Source organism: Centroberyx affinis, unplaced genomic scaffold (genome assembly GCF_046629955.1).
Source record: "Centroberyx affinis isolate AG114_WGS23_722 - 3 ecotype Tasmania unplaced genomic scaffold, CSIRO-AGI_Caff_v1 ptg003382l_1, whole genome shotgun sequence".
NCBI lineage: Eukaryota > Metazoa > Chordata > Actinopteri > Beryciformes > Berycidae > Centroberyx > Centroberyx affinis.
This window is the reverse complement of record NW_027281370.1, coordinates 26,069-40,394: the sequence shown is the minus strand read 5'-3', so window position 1 is coordinate 40,394 and position 14,326 is coordinate 26,069. Positions and strand designations below refer to the sequence as shown.

The 14,326-nt window shown below is 41.2% G+C and overlaps 1 protein-coding gene across 1 annotated transcript in view; it reads left to right on the top strand.

The window, feature by feature from the left end:
* LOC139660779 (dmX-like protein 1) overlaps positions 1-14,326 on the top strand; it is a 55,160-nt gene that overhangs the window by 34,747 nt on the left and 6,087 nt on the right. The window contains exons 33-46 of the mRNA XM_071539010.1: positions 362-553; positions 1,449-1,531; positions 4,203-4,324; positions 4,953-5,210; positions 5,719-5,942; positions 6,578-6,726; positions 7,099-7,184; positions 7,326-7,527; positions 8,266-8,383; positions 8,815-8,877; positions 10,394-10,480; positions 11,689-11,807; positions 12,452-12,599; positions 13,965-14,025. Coding sequence (XP_071395111.1) covers positions 362-553; positions 1,449-1,531; positions 4,203-4,324; positions 4,953-5,210; positions 5,719-5,942; positions 6,578-6,726; positions 7,099-7,184; positions 7,326-7,527; positions 8,266-8,383; positions 8,815-8,877; positions 10,394-10,480; positions 11,689-11,807; positions 12,452-12,599; positions 13,965-14,025 — 1,912 coding nt within the window. The remainder of the gene's footprint in view (positions 1-361; positions 554-1,448; positions 1,532-4,202; positions 4,325-4,952; positions 5,211-5,718; positions 5,943-6,577; positions 6,727-7,098; positions 7,185-7,325; positions 7,528-8,265; positions 8,384-8,814; positions 8,878-10,393; positions 10,481-11,688; positions 11,808-12,451; positions 12,600-13,964; positions 14,026-14,326) is intronic.

Below are 14,326 nucleotides of genomic sequence, written 5' to 3'. Positions count from 1 at the left end.
AGCTCATCTTGTCTGATTATTACTCAGCAAGAGGCTTCTTGTTGTTTCAGCGTCACCCCTAATTTCTTACAGTAGCTCCCTTTGTGAAACGTCTCTTTCTGAAAAAGAGGATGAGAAAGTTTGATGTGTCTATTCTTATTTTCCATGTTAACTGTGGATCAAAGTTAAGTTTCACCAGTTATAATTGTAGATATGACCAAGTGTAAAGGTGTGTGTGAGGGTCTGATGAAGAGTGTATTTGTGCATACTTGTATTTGTGCATGCCATGTATTTACACCCCAGCATATGAATATTGGTGTACTTGAAGACATAATGGATGGGCACAAATTAAACCATGTGCCTTTTTGACCTCTGCCCAAAGGATGACTCCACCGAATCAACGGTGACACCCTGCTCCCATCCCGCCTCCATCCCTCTTCTGTTGGCCTGCACAGCCAACGCGAAGACAGTGGTAGCCAATCCCATCGTCCACCTGACCAACCTGACTCATGACATCTTACAGACTATCAATGCACTCGACTCTCCTCCGCATCCTGATGTGATCAACAATAAGGTGAAGCAGACCTCTAAATCCTTTGTTTCACTTCTTGTCATTTATCCAGAATAAGTTACAATTAGTTTGAATTCCTGAAACCTCACCAGCCTTAGGTTCACCAAGAATCAGTAGTTTTTGCTCTTTGCAGAAGTCATTTATGAGGATGAAATAGAAGGCCATTGCACAGCACAGAAATTGCTGATCGATTTAAGCGGCAATTCGGAAGAAATCACTGAATTCATACAAAAGAAACTGCTTTTGAAGCATAATTCCAGTTATTTTCAACCTGCCCTTATTTTTCCTAGTTTTTGCCATCATGCTGATCGATTCTGGTCAAAAAGTCATCAATTGCTTTACTGTAGAGCTCTAGTTTACAGAGAGCGCTGCTCTCCAATACAATCCAACTGGGCCAATGGAAATTCAAACAGTCGACTCCAAAAAGCACCCAAAACATCTCCTTTTCAAAACAATTGTGACCTACATTGCTTTTCCTGCAAACCAGAGGTACGTAGAACTCTAAAGTGAAGTAATTGATGAAATCTTGATCAGAATCGATCTGCATAATGGCAAAAATCTGGAGTGTAAGGCCCAGGTTGAAATAACCAGAATTATCATTTAATGTGTGGAGTCTGAGGTTTCCTCTTGATGGAAGAGCAATGAATTTGATTTACATTGCAAGAGGCCAAGGACACTGGGAGACGTGTGAAATGACCTATAAAATGAAATTCATTGTATAATTTTATTAGTAGTAGTTCATTAGTAGTACAGAAAATTGAAAGTGATTTTAGTGTTTTAAGCAAGTTGTGGACAAGTAATGGTTCATTTTTTCAGTTTGGTTTTGATTGAAGAAGCACCTCAACTAGACCCTCATGCTAATTCATTTTTGTTCTTTTGTCCATGACTGTTGTTTCAGATCTATGTGCTGCACACCCTGGCTGCCTCCTTGTCTGCCTGCATCTATCAGTGTCTGTGTGATGGACACAGCTACAGGTCAGAGTCTCACCAAGCAATGACTTTTACAAGACAGTGTTACTTGAGCTATTGTTTAACAGCCTCATCTAAACCAGATGTACTCTTCAACCTATCTTGTGTTGCAAGGACTGTTGTAGCATAGTCAGTAACTTCATACATAATTTGAATACATCACAAACTCTGAGCTATTTTGAAGCCATCAATTTCTTCGCAATGATTCAGGGGTCTGGGGAAATGCATCTTCCCAGGTCCCAGCCCAGACTTTGAAAAACACTTTTATGCTGCCTGACTTGGGACGGGTTGAGTTCAGTGCGTTCTGATATCTACAGCGGAGCATCTCTGGGAGCAAGCTTCTTGAATTCTTTATATGTCTTAAAGCGATGTTTAACTTTGATACAACATCTTCATTTTCCAGAACATTCACCTTGACACGACTCCATTAACAGTCAGACACCAGCATTAGCCGCCACTGGATTATTTATCCATCATTGAGTGATCAGGCTTTTTTCCCCCAGATTCTCAGTATTTACAAACAGCAAAAATTCTGTACTGAAAAAGACAACAAAACACAGACAAAAATTATGTTATCTTGGGCACTCTGGTTTCATTTATACACTATATAATAATAATAATAATAATAATAATAATAATAATAATAATAATAATTACATACATAATACATTTTATTTATAATTGCTTTACATGGTACTCAAAGACACTTTACAACAGCTAAGGGAAAAGGAAAATAAATATATAAAATACATAAAACAATTGGTACAAAAGTGATGATGATAAAAGTGAAAAAGTGAAGTGAGTGAAGATAATAAAATAATGACATGAGTATGAATAATAACACAGTAAAATTGAAAAAACAGTGTTTTGTTATTCAGTTGAAAGGTGTGTATATGTAAGTAGTTTTTTTCTGACTTATGGAAGCAGAATAATAGGAACATAGAGGAGAGGGACATTACTAATGGTAAACGGGGCATATTTTTTTTATGAGGGGTTTGTGTTGATGCACCCATACAGGGATATGCATGCCAAAAATGCAAATGTTATACCAAAGTGAAATATCCTTTTGAAGTTGTCCTAGTCTGGGTTTCCCAAAGTCATCCTAGCACCGTGATCATCTTTGTTCCATTTGGCAATCTTTTGTTGGTTTTATGAAGTATTTTAGTGGTATGGCTGAAAAGCTTTAACTGGTCAGATGTTGAAGCATTGGAGGATTTCATACATTTTGACTACAAATGTGCTGCTTGTGTGAATCTCTGTCACGGCTCTGTCAGATTGCTCGATGCTGTACAGAATCCCTTTAACGCGTGCTTGACCGCATTGTGAACCCTGCAGCTACAGTGCGGTGACCCAGAGATAGAATTGCTTGTGACATTGAAAAATGTGTCACAGGAAAGGGGAAAGGTTTTTAGGCTAGGAGAGCAGGAAGAAAGCTTATTCATTATTGTAGCTGGGTGACCTAATAGTTCCACCTTCTCCTGATTTACTGGCAAACTGGCTGGCTCTGCAGAGTGTGCTCTCTGCCCTTGGTATTTCACAGCTCAGAGATGTGATTGAATGAGCACTTGGTTTTGCATCGTCCTTAGCTAGTGCAACATATGCATGCTAATTCATGAGCATACACACACACACACACACACACAGCCATCTATCATGTGCTACTGGGAGTTGAACAGTCTAACTAAATTAGCAAGGCTATTTCTAATTTAACAGTGTCTTTGTAATGGTAATTATGATATAAGCTCTCTTGGTGTGTTGTTACAGAGGTTTGATGAAACTCTGCTTCTGCGTTTTCCTCCTGTGTGTGTGAGTGAGAGAGAGTGAGTTAATGTTTTAGAAGGAATTTCACGATGTAGGTCGCGAGTGTTTTAGCCAAGCTGACAGCATTCTGATCCACGTTCTGCTTTTTCTCTCACTGTTGTTCATGTTAGCTTCTGTTTGTTTTAGTTGACCATTATGGAAAACATGCATCAGTTAATAAGTCCATCTACATAAAACCTAAAAGCATCGGTGATTACCTGTACACTCTGGGTGCCTTGAGAGTAGACGGACGATGTGAATGTGGAGATTGAATTTGCAGGAAGCAGCAAAGAGACTGCCACTCTCCCTTCTAAATGATATTCCCCTTGACTTTTGAATTCCTTCTGATGTGGAGGCAATTGGTTTTTTGACAGTAGCGTAAAGGGGGACTTATTGGATGTTAGAGAGAAACGTAATAGACTCCCTGGTGGGTTGGGTATTCCGTATTCCCTGTTAAACTTTCCGTAAGAAACTATCCAACTATCCGAGTTCATATTGTGTATGCTGAAAAGCCCCATGATGTGAGAACTTGGCTATGACACTTGATCTTAAAGATGTTCTGTATTTCTTCACTATAATCAGATGGACTAGATAGACTGCTAACCTGCTTTGTAGCCCATTAGTATTTCATGTCTTGGCAGAACAGAGCTTGACAGTGCTGCTCCTCTCCGTTTCTTACAAGAAATCTCACAGAATTCAGAGCAAACTTAAAACATTTACTGTTTGACATTATATATTTACACCACCTAACCTCATTTTTGATTTCTTCTTTTTAGTACTGTATTTCATGTTTAATATAAATGTTTTCCTTTGTGCCCTCATACTGACAGAGTGTGTGTGTGTGTGTGTGTTCTTTTTTTTTTTTCTACCGTGTCTCCCACAGCCATGTGAACCCTTTCACAGGGATTGTGTATCAGAGTGTATTGTTGTCTCAGAAGCAGCCAATCAGAACAGTCAGCATGGAGGAGACTGTCCTGCCCAACACTTCTCCTGCACAGTGGCCAGGTAAATCACACAACAGACGAACATGCTGTGCTCTACTTCAATACCGATAATTCCTAATTTTTTGTGTACAACACATAATTTACAAAACCACCCCAAAAACACGTTTTTCTATTAGGTAATCAAAGCTTAAAAATGGCTAATGACTAAATATATTCCACAGTGAGTTTACTTTTCCTACAATAGGCTGTATGTTCTTTATTCCTCTTTTCAATTTATTCAAGTGCTGATGGACTTGATGTTGTTCTCAGTTGTGTGTATATATCTAAGTAGGGTATATAATTTAGGACTTGTTAGATTTTCAAATTTTTGGCACCGGAGAGACACTTTAACCATTATAACTCCAGAACATCCAAGTTTGTCAACTGCTGAAATTAGTGTTGAGCTGTTACTTAGTGTATTTAAACACCCTTGAAACCGTCATATTCTCTACCCTCCATGCTTCTCATCTCCTCCACTCCTCCTCCCTCTCCCCACTCAACCACCCTTTGTACCTAACTTCTTCTCCTACTCCCTCTTCTCCCTCCATTGCCTCCACTTTCCATGCCCTCCATACCTTTCTCTATCCCTCTCTCCTTCTCTCCCCCCTCACCTCTGCCTATCTTTCTCTTCTTCCCGTCCCTCTCTCCAGGTATTGCCTCTCTGATCCGTCTGTTGAACTCGGCGGGTGAGGAGAGCCAGCCAGGCTTAGCTGTGCTGCTCTGCGAGATCCTGACTGCTGTCTTCCTCAGCCTGTTCGTCCACGGCATGGCCACCCACTCCAGCAACGAGCTGTTCCGCATCGTAGCCCACCCTCTCAACAGCAAGCTGTGGGTGGCGGTGTTCGGAGGAGGGGCCCGGACCCCTGTCATAGAGAAATCCCACAGCCCTGCGAAATCACCGCCACCAGGTTGGTAGGGTTTCTTTTTGTCTGTCTGTCTGTCTGAGTGGTTGTCTCTCTGTATGGGGTTTTGCTTATAGAGGTGACCCAGTAGTCAGATCAAATCAGCCTTGCCAAGTTAGTAGGGGTCCTGACTGTCTGTCATAGCAAAACCCATCAACCTATCAGTGGGGGTCCTGTTCCCCTCACTCTCTGTCTTTCTGTCTTTGATGGTTGCCAGAGGACGCCTGATGTAACATTACTGTAACTCCTGTAATTTGACAAAATTTAGGTAAATTACACCACGGGTCTTTAGATTTCTAGAAAAGGACTTATTAATATTTAAAGGTGCTATAATTATCTAAAGCATCAGAAGTTCAGAAAAGCTTTTACATATACATATCAAAGTAGTAACATATGTCAGGCTTTGTGTATGTACTGTGTATGACGTGAAAATGCATGAGTGGTTGTGGCTGTGATGCCAGCCTATATCAGTCAAATATAGCGATTTAAAGAACAATGTGTGTGGTCCCTGCAGCTTCACCAGCCAACGAGGGCTCAGAGAGGAAGTCCAGACGCTTCAGGCTCCTGTCCTCGCGCAGCAGCTCCAAAGAGGAGTCAGGGTTAGAGAGGGAGAGGGAGGGGCCAACCAGCCCAGCCAGTCCCAAGCTTGGACCCGTAGTGGAACACGAAGCTGCCTCCATCTTTAAAGAACGTTTTGTCCCTCCAGAACTCAGCATTTGGGACTATTTCATCGCCAAGGTAACCCAGAATGAATGCATCATATCACCTCGTATCATCATAAAAAAAACTCACATCATATCATTAAAAAGTAGCGTTATTAGCATATATAAACATATTGCTTCCTTTATATTCTTTTTTTAGGTCCAGCTTGACTTGAATATTGAATTCATAGTCTACAATGACTTATACTGAAACTTAGTGCACATCCCTCCAGTGTTATAATAGATCCGCTTATCATTGCGATAATGTTTCATCCTCTTTCTTGATGATATCATGTTTAGCTGTGTGTTTACATTTTGAATGTATGATTGTTTTCGTACTAATTTATATCCCGTGCAAACTTGTAAACAAACTGGTAATTGGAAATCATCTAATTACACTGTGTGATCCGCTGTAGTCATCAAGAGACATCCTAAAGCTGAATGGCAGCAAATGAAAGGCCGAATCTGTGGAATGTAGTATGTTTGTTTGAGCTTTGGGAATGTTTGTCTAACCAGAATGAGGTGTAAATCTCAGCAGTTTAAACTGTGAACCAGCCGATGCACCCATACGCCTGGGAAATCAACCAGGATACTGTCACCGTATCCACAAAGTCAGTCTTCCTTCATTGTTGTTGTTGTTGTTGTTGTTGCTGCATTTCATGTGTCATTTAGCCATTCCTGCCACCGTCGGAAAGCAGAGTTGAGTATGACTCAGAGGAGAGCCAGGGCAGTCAGGATGAAGATGAATATGACGACGAGTACGAAGACGTGTTTGATCCCAACTCTCCACTAAAAGAGCATTCTAACCACAACTCATACAGGTACACAAGCTGTTTGAATGGCATAGAACATGAGAGAGGTGATATCACCGTAAATCCTGAAAAAGTTTCTTAACTTCACCAACCTGGCAGTAGATGCTGATGGAGTTTATCGTGGAGTTTATTATTACAGTCACAGTTAATAAGCTGTGTTTAAGGTACTGCACAGAATTGATAGGAAATGTGGTTATGTTGCTCATTGGATAGTGGATTTCACAAATACTGCCAGAAGTAGAGCCTCAATTCCCAATAGAGCCACCCATGGTGCTTTAACACACTTTGGATAAAAGCGTCCACCAAGTGGGTTATGTCCACCAAATGGCATAAATGCATTATTAAACAGTTGCATGTAATGGCTGCTCTCTGTCCTTGCAGTTGGTGTTTGATGCGTCTGACAATGGTTCAACTGGTGCTGGGCAACCTCAAGTCCTTCTACCCAATGGCAGGACATGATCTCTTAGGTAAACACTAAAATACACTACACACTACCCTCTGACATACCAGTGTGTGGTACTTAGACAAATGCTGCCACAATTTTGACGCCCTATTTTAACTGATCTTTTTTTTTCTCCCTCTGTGTTTGCCTGCCTCTGCTTACCCAGATCTGCCTGTGGGCTCTCCGCTGTGCCATGCGGTGCTGAAGACGCTGCAGCGCTGGGAGCAGGTGCTGCAGAAGAGGCTGGAGATCTTTGGAGGTCCTCCTTCCAAGTACATCTCCACACACCCCCAGGATGAGACGGCCACCCCTGGCCCTGCCCTCCTCAGACACAAGGCCCTGTTTGAGCCATCCAACACGCCATTCAGGTACTGCCCTGGGTCGGGGTCTGCTCGCTTTCAAGCCAATCAATAATCAAAATCTTTGTTTAAAATTAATGTGTGAAAAATCATTATGAGAGACATGTTTTTGGATTCCATCTGCAATGAAATAATGCTAAAATATGTATTATTGCTAAATGAATCAGAAGTTTTAAATTACATTTTGAATTGATTAAAATAAAAATTAGTCAACCCTAGCATGTTTATTAATGTGCGCATTTTAGCGAGTCATTCCTGTTTTTGACTAGGCAAAAGCTATGATTTAGTACTTTACAAGACTGCATCAAGCCTTAAGACATACCCTTCAGCTTTTAAACATGGAGACTTTATGTTAACACAATGTGGTGCATTTGATTTCAACTTGCCTTCAGCACCAAATGTGCCGAGCCTTTACATCACATCCATACCAGTGGATTAGGTTTAAAAGCTGCTCCTCAGGATCTCCCTAGATTCCGGGGTCTATCCTTAAGCAGTGGTGACCTGCTGTGGCTTTTCACATAGCTCTTTCTGTGGGATTTACTGTTCTTGGATGAACAGCAGTTGTGTGCATTTGATGTATCTTGCCTAAAGCACCAGATATCTGGAGTGTTCAGATCAGCACCAATGGCACAAATCGTTGTTGAAAAGAGAAATTTTGTGAACACAATTCATTGTGCTTCAATGAACTGATATAACTGCTTTAATGAGCAGGATTGTTAATATGCAGGAGTTCTTCTATCCTTCCAGGTCTAGCCACCATTCGGCACTGCCAGTGAAGCGTCTGTGGCAGTTTCTGGTCAAGCAGGAAGAAGTGCAGGAGACGTTCATTAGAAACATCTTTACTAAAAAACGGGACCAGAACGAGGTACAGGGTTTCCCACCACGCTACCCTGCTGCATGAACCGTCTACATATTGCACCACTGTAGAACCCTCTTGCACATTGCACTGTCACTGAATAACACATTTAACTACTTTGTAATGTTAAAACCCACAACGCATCTCTGTATTCACCCCCAAGCAAACTGTGTCATTATTGCTCCTAAATCCCTGGTGGCGCATTGTGCTTTTTTGTTCCGCATGCCAACCCACATGTGATCATACTCTCTCTATGTGCAGTACAGTGCTTTCATTTTGGTCAAATAATTCCATTAATTCAGCCTGGTTGATTAACAGCCCAATAATACAGTCTCTGTGTGTGTTTGACTGCATGGTTCATCACTGGTTATTGTTTTGTATGTGTGTGTTTTGCGTGTGTGTCTGCCCTGTGTGTTGTGCTGCTTCCCCAATAATTAAAGTCGGTCGAGGACCAGACTGACAATATGAAATGTTCAGGGATGGACGAGACCGGAAGCAATCAGGTACTGCTGCTTTGGATCAATTACGGCTTCTGGTGTTGGGATGGGGAGGACATTGTGGTGCTAGATATGGGACAGAAAAGTGGGAGTTTGAAATCATGACAGTTGAATGACTAACAAGTAAAACCATACCGTTTGCTCATTTTTAGTATCTCATTTTATGTCTAGCATCTCACTGGTGTCTCTATCATTCAACCTCATTTTTCAAGTACCAGCAACAGAAAACAGCATAATCTTTATTTGAGAATTGTTTTAGCATGTCATAAAAATGTGTGATGCTTTTATCATTCAAAAAAATCCTAATATTTTCTCAAGAAGAATAACCAAACAAACTGGTATTCTGTATGTGTTGTGAAACCTTCTGAAATGTACATCACCATGCTTCAGTGTGAATGGTACAGAGTGTGTAGTAGGTTAGATATGGGAACATACTCATCATGTGCCTTGTATTTGCCTTATAGAATATTAGATATGGCTCATACAATGTAAGAGACATTAAAATTATGTTTTTGACAGAATGACGTGTGTGTTCCAGGCCATGAACTATGTATGTTCATGTTAGTCTTGGATATAAATCTTACATTTAGCTGTCTGAATTTTCATGTGAGGCTGAACCATAAATCTTACATTGCGCTGTACATTGATGCTTCGTAGAGGTTTGCTAATCTTCTAGTTCTCTCTGTGCAAGCTGCCACATAGCCACTCCGTTTGGCTCAGCGTTAATTAACCCAGTCTCTCTGAGGACATGCTATGAAGCTGAATAGCTTCTGATTAATGGGCCCAACACTGTCGCAGCGAATCCGCGTCCCACAGGGATTATGTGCTCTGTGAAAATGGCAAACCGCCATATTTAGATTTCTATAAGTCGAGTTTAACTTCATTCCATCCGACAGACAAAGACGTGGTCTTTTCCCCTTGAATAAGCGCAGTAAAGACTCTAATTCAATCTCATGCTCAAAGGATGCCTGCCTCATTTTGAATAACTTTGGCATCAAAATGTAACATCTATATAATATGCAGTACTGCTACTCTACTACCACATATGTCCCATAGGATTTCTACAGTACAGTGTGTGCTTGTGCTCATCGCTGAAGGATTGTTTGCGGTCATGCTATCTACTGCCACTAGCCAAGTTATGTTGGCTGCTGTAGCCTAACAGTTTGGCCTGATGCACTGCACATACCTTCTCATAACACCTAAGCAGGACACACATCTACACATACACACACAGTACACATATTACAAACAAAGAACAACGTGTTGCAAACAAAGAATAGGCCTTTATTGAAACATCGCTCTGTTGTAACCGTAAGTAAGTCGGACACTTATTCATTCTTCACCTCATGTTGTGGGTCCTGTTAGGTAATTTGGCTCTATAGCGTTAGGCAGGGGGAAATGCATCAGAGGTTTGACCTGTTATTTTGTCTGGAGGAAATGATTACTTATGTTTCAGCTGTGATATTTGGTGAAACTCCATGGTGGTTATTTGTGTGTGTGTGTGTGTGTGTCCACTCTGCAGATCGAGGCAGATCTGGGATACCCTGGCGGAAAGGCACGCATCATCCACAAGGAATCTGACATCATCACTGCCTTTGCCATTAACAAGGTACCGCTCCTTTACACAGATCTTAATGAACAACGTGATACAATATGAGAAAAGCAGAGTGTAGTTCCAACTAGGGTTAGACCAATATATTTTTTTGTCAATCTATTGGTCCGATATTGTCCTTTTATTAAAAATCTGATATTGGCCGGTCATCTGGCCATCGATATGATGCAATTTGTTTGAGTATTTATTTTATAATTGATCAATACTCTGTAAGCCAGTGTAATATTCTCTAGACCTGTATATATTTCTGTTTATTATTGTTATTGTTGTTGCTCTATTACTGACTCTATGGTTGTCTATGGGAAGCCCTTAACCTGAACTGATTATAAGACAAGATTTTAATCAGATTCCCAACAATTATGCATGAATGTTTTCTTCTTCATCTTTTTCGTCATCTTCTTTGTCTTGGTCCGCGTCTTATTATTTATTTTGTCTCCTTCTCCTTCTTACTATCCTGTGTTTCAATGGAGAACTTTAATGACCCAGAATGCTTATCTATAGAAGTATTCAGTGTCTTCAATCCATAAATATTTGTGTTGGTATTGGCATTCAAAAAGCCATATTGTTCAAACCCTACTTCCAACCATTAGAGAACTACTCAAAAACCAATGTCAATGAAATCCAATGTCATTTAAAAGGTTTAGTTTACTGTAATTGTAGCATCATGTAACCTTAAGTGAGAATCAGTAGTCTATCATCAACCACTTACTGTCAAAGCTGCAGAGCTCACCTTCAGAGATTTTCTTTCAGGCAAACTTTTTCTAAATCCCAATGCTTTATCCCCGCTGAGCAGAGTAGCAGTGCTTTGTAGCCCTTTTGATGCTATTCAGCCTGAGTTGTCCTTGTTTGATAAAGGAAGAGGTTCACACAGTGATGCTGGATAGAGCGCTTTATTTTAAGGAAAGCAGTGGCACTGGCCTCTTTTAGCTCCCTCACCGACGATCAAAGCAAGGCGCACCTCAGGTCATCATTAAATGCAGAGAGCTGGATGATTCTGTGAACATAGGCTGAACGGAGGATGAGAAACCCCTTTTTTTTTTCGCTGCCTCTCACTCTTTTAACTTGCCTTATTTTTTTTTATTGTTTCTTCCCGTATATATCTGACCCTCTTCTGCTCTTTCTCTTTCTCTCCTCCTCACCCCACTCTGTCTCCCCCCCCCTCTTCCTTCTCCCTCTTCCTCTTCCTGTCTCTGTCTGGTTCCCAGGCAAATCGTAATTGTTTAGTCATGGCCTCCACCCATGACATTCAGGAGTTGGACGTGTCATCCATCTTGGCCACACAGATCTTGACGTGGATCGATGATGATGAGGCCGAAGCCAAAGGGTAAGGGAGCAGGCGTGTGTGTGTGTGCGTACATGCATGCTGAGAAAGAGCACATCCAGAGCATCATCAACTCACCTTTTCAACTTTAAACCCTTAGAGCTACATTGTGTGTGTGCGTGTGAGCTCATAGTTGTAACAGTGGGGATGTAGCTGGTGTATGTGCAGCTGCATTGTGTGTGTCTATCTGTGTGCCTGTATGTGTGTGTCTGATCTATATGTATTCATGTGTGGCTGCTCCATTAACTGATGAGACAGATTACTGTGTCTGGGAGCAGGGTCACCCTCTATCTGGATTTGTCCTTATCCTTGTCCTACATACTGAGTCATAATTTCTGCCGCACATGCACACAGTGCTAACAATAAACCAGGCGGCTTGCAAACAAGGTAACAAGGTACTTAACATTATCCTTGCTGAATTAAGTTATTTTCTCTCACCAGGAGATGGATAATGGTTCCTTGCTTATTGAAATATTCATTAAGTGTCTCCTGTTGTCTTTCTCATGACAGCTGTGATGACTTTCTTTAATGGAAGATAAAACACAAACACTGAAGATGAAACTACCATTAAAACGATCCTCCCCGCTAAACAATCATTAAAGAATTCCCAACTGTCCCAACTAAGTATTACTTTCTGTCTCTCTCAGTGGTGCTGGCGACGATTTCCTGGTGGTCCATGCGCGCGATGACTTCGGCACCCTCCATGGCACCACACCCTACACCCACAGCTGCCCCGGCACGCCCATCAACATGCCATGGCTCGGAGGCCTGCAGACCGGCAGGGGTGCAGCCGTGGTAAGCCCCTCTCAAGTTCAAGTTCATCTATTTCTGTAGCGCTTCATCACAAGCATGTCTCAAAGCACTTTACGGAGAAAGAGACTACCTAGATCTAACTGATCGACAATCAATCATAGAACAGAATGATGTAACGCAAACTTAAGAAAGTGAAACAAAGCATTAGCTCTTCACCTGAATCAACACACAGGACTGTTTGAAATGGTTTCAGTTACTTGAGATATTTCATGTATTGCCAGACTTTAAAGATTTTTGGACATACAAATCACAATGCCTGACCAATCCATTTTCCCAACCCCGCTTTTCCTGCTTTATTGTGTTATTATCCCGATCACTCCCCTGTCTCGGATTAAGCTTGCACACACACACTGCCAAGGCTTCAGTATACTGTATCTTTACTGCTTTTCTGTAATTAATTGATCTTGTCGGTTGCTATGGAACCAGTCGGGGTGTCTCAAAAGTCCCAACCTCAGCCCTTCTTTGTACTCAAAGCAAAATCCTCAATGTAATTAAAATGGTTTTAATTAATAATTCATCTCTGCCAGTTTGCCAAAAGCACCATGGCTCTAACATTAGCTTCCCTCATTGACTTACAAAGGAGCTAAGATGTTTTTGGTTGCTGCGATGCTTGTGAGACACTAGGTACAAATCTCCTTCCATCATCTTACCCACACTCCAAATTCTTTTTTAAATTAAAGAGTTTGGAAAGGCACTTAGACGTAGCTGACAACTAGGAGTCAGCAGTTGGGTGCTTGATCTGGTTCTGATTGTAGCAATGCCTTTTTGAATCAAGCAATCGTGAGTCATGTTTGTTGATATGGTCCAGTTACAGCATTGCCCTTGTTGAGCGGACCGGACAGCAAGAGCCACTCTGCATCCTAATTATTTACCAACCAGTTTGGCATAACGCTCAGGCTTTGAGCAGAATACAGTTGGACACAATGATAAATCTAATTCTTCCTTGGTAGACGTCGCTGTTAAATTCTGCCTTGCGAGGCTGCCGATCTCGATACAGGACAGCAAATGGTAACTGAGTTGTAACAAGGCAATTTGTACCATTAATGGTGATGAATCTATCACTTGATATCTATATGCTGTAGCTGTAAATGAAGCATTAGAATCAGCTGATGAAGAATAAGTGCATTGACCTGATGATACAGATTACAATTGTTTTTCTGACCTTTGAATTTTATTGAGTGGATTTTAACTACAGTTAGAGTAGAGCAATTGTTCAACTCAGTACTACTATGTAGCAATATTTGTCTGTTCTCAATTTTGTCTGTTCTCAAGGGTCACTGTCCTACATTGTTTTCTGAAAAAGTAGCTTCACTTAGTATCCTCCTCCTCTTCACTTTCTTCCCCCAGCTGATCAAGAGGAATATCAACAACGTGAGAAGGATGACCTCCCATCCCACACTGCCTTACTGTAAGTAGCTTTGTGATGACTGACAATACATTATGAGAATAACTACCTTTGAAGGTGCTATCCCGACATCATATTTCCCATATTAAAATGGCCTTTAGGCGGTGATTACATCACCCAAAAAGTTTCTCTTATCTCGATGCTTAGCAAGTGGCAAAGTTTTTTATTCTGGTCTCAGTACTGATGTTGATTTAGAAAAGGCTGAGTGAGCCCTATTTGTTACAACCATGTATTTTCTGCTAGAACTGGAGTAAAACCACTGGGAATTCAGTGGTGAGGTGTTTGGGTGGAATCGTTCCCAGCA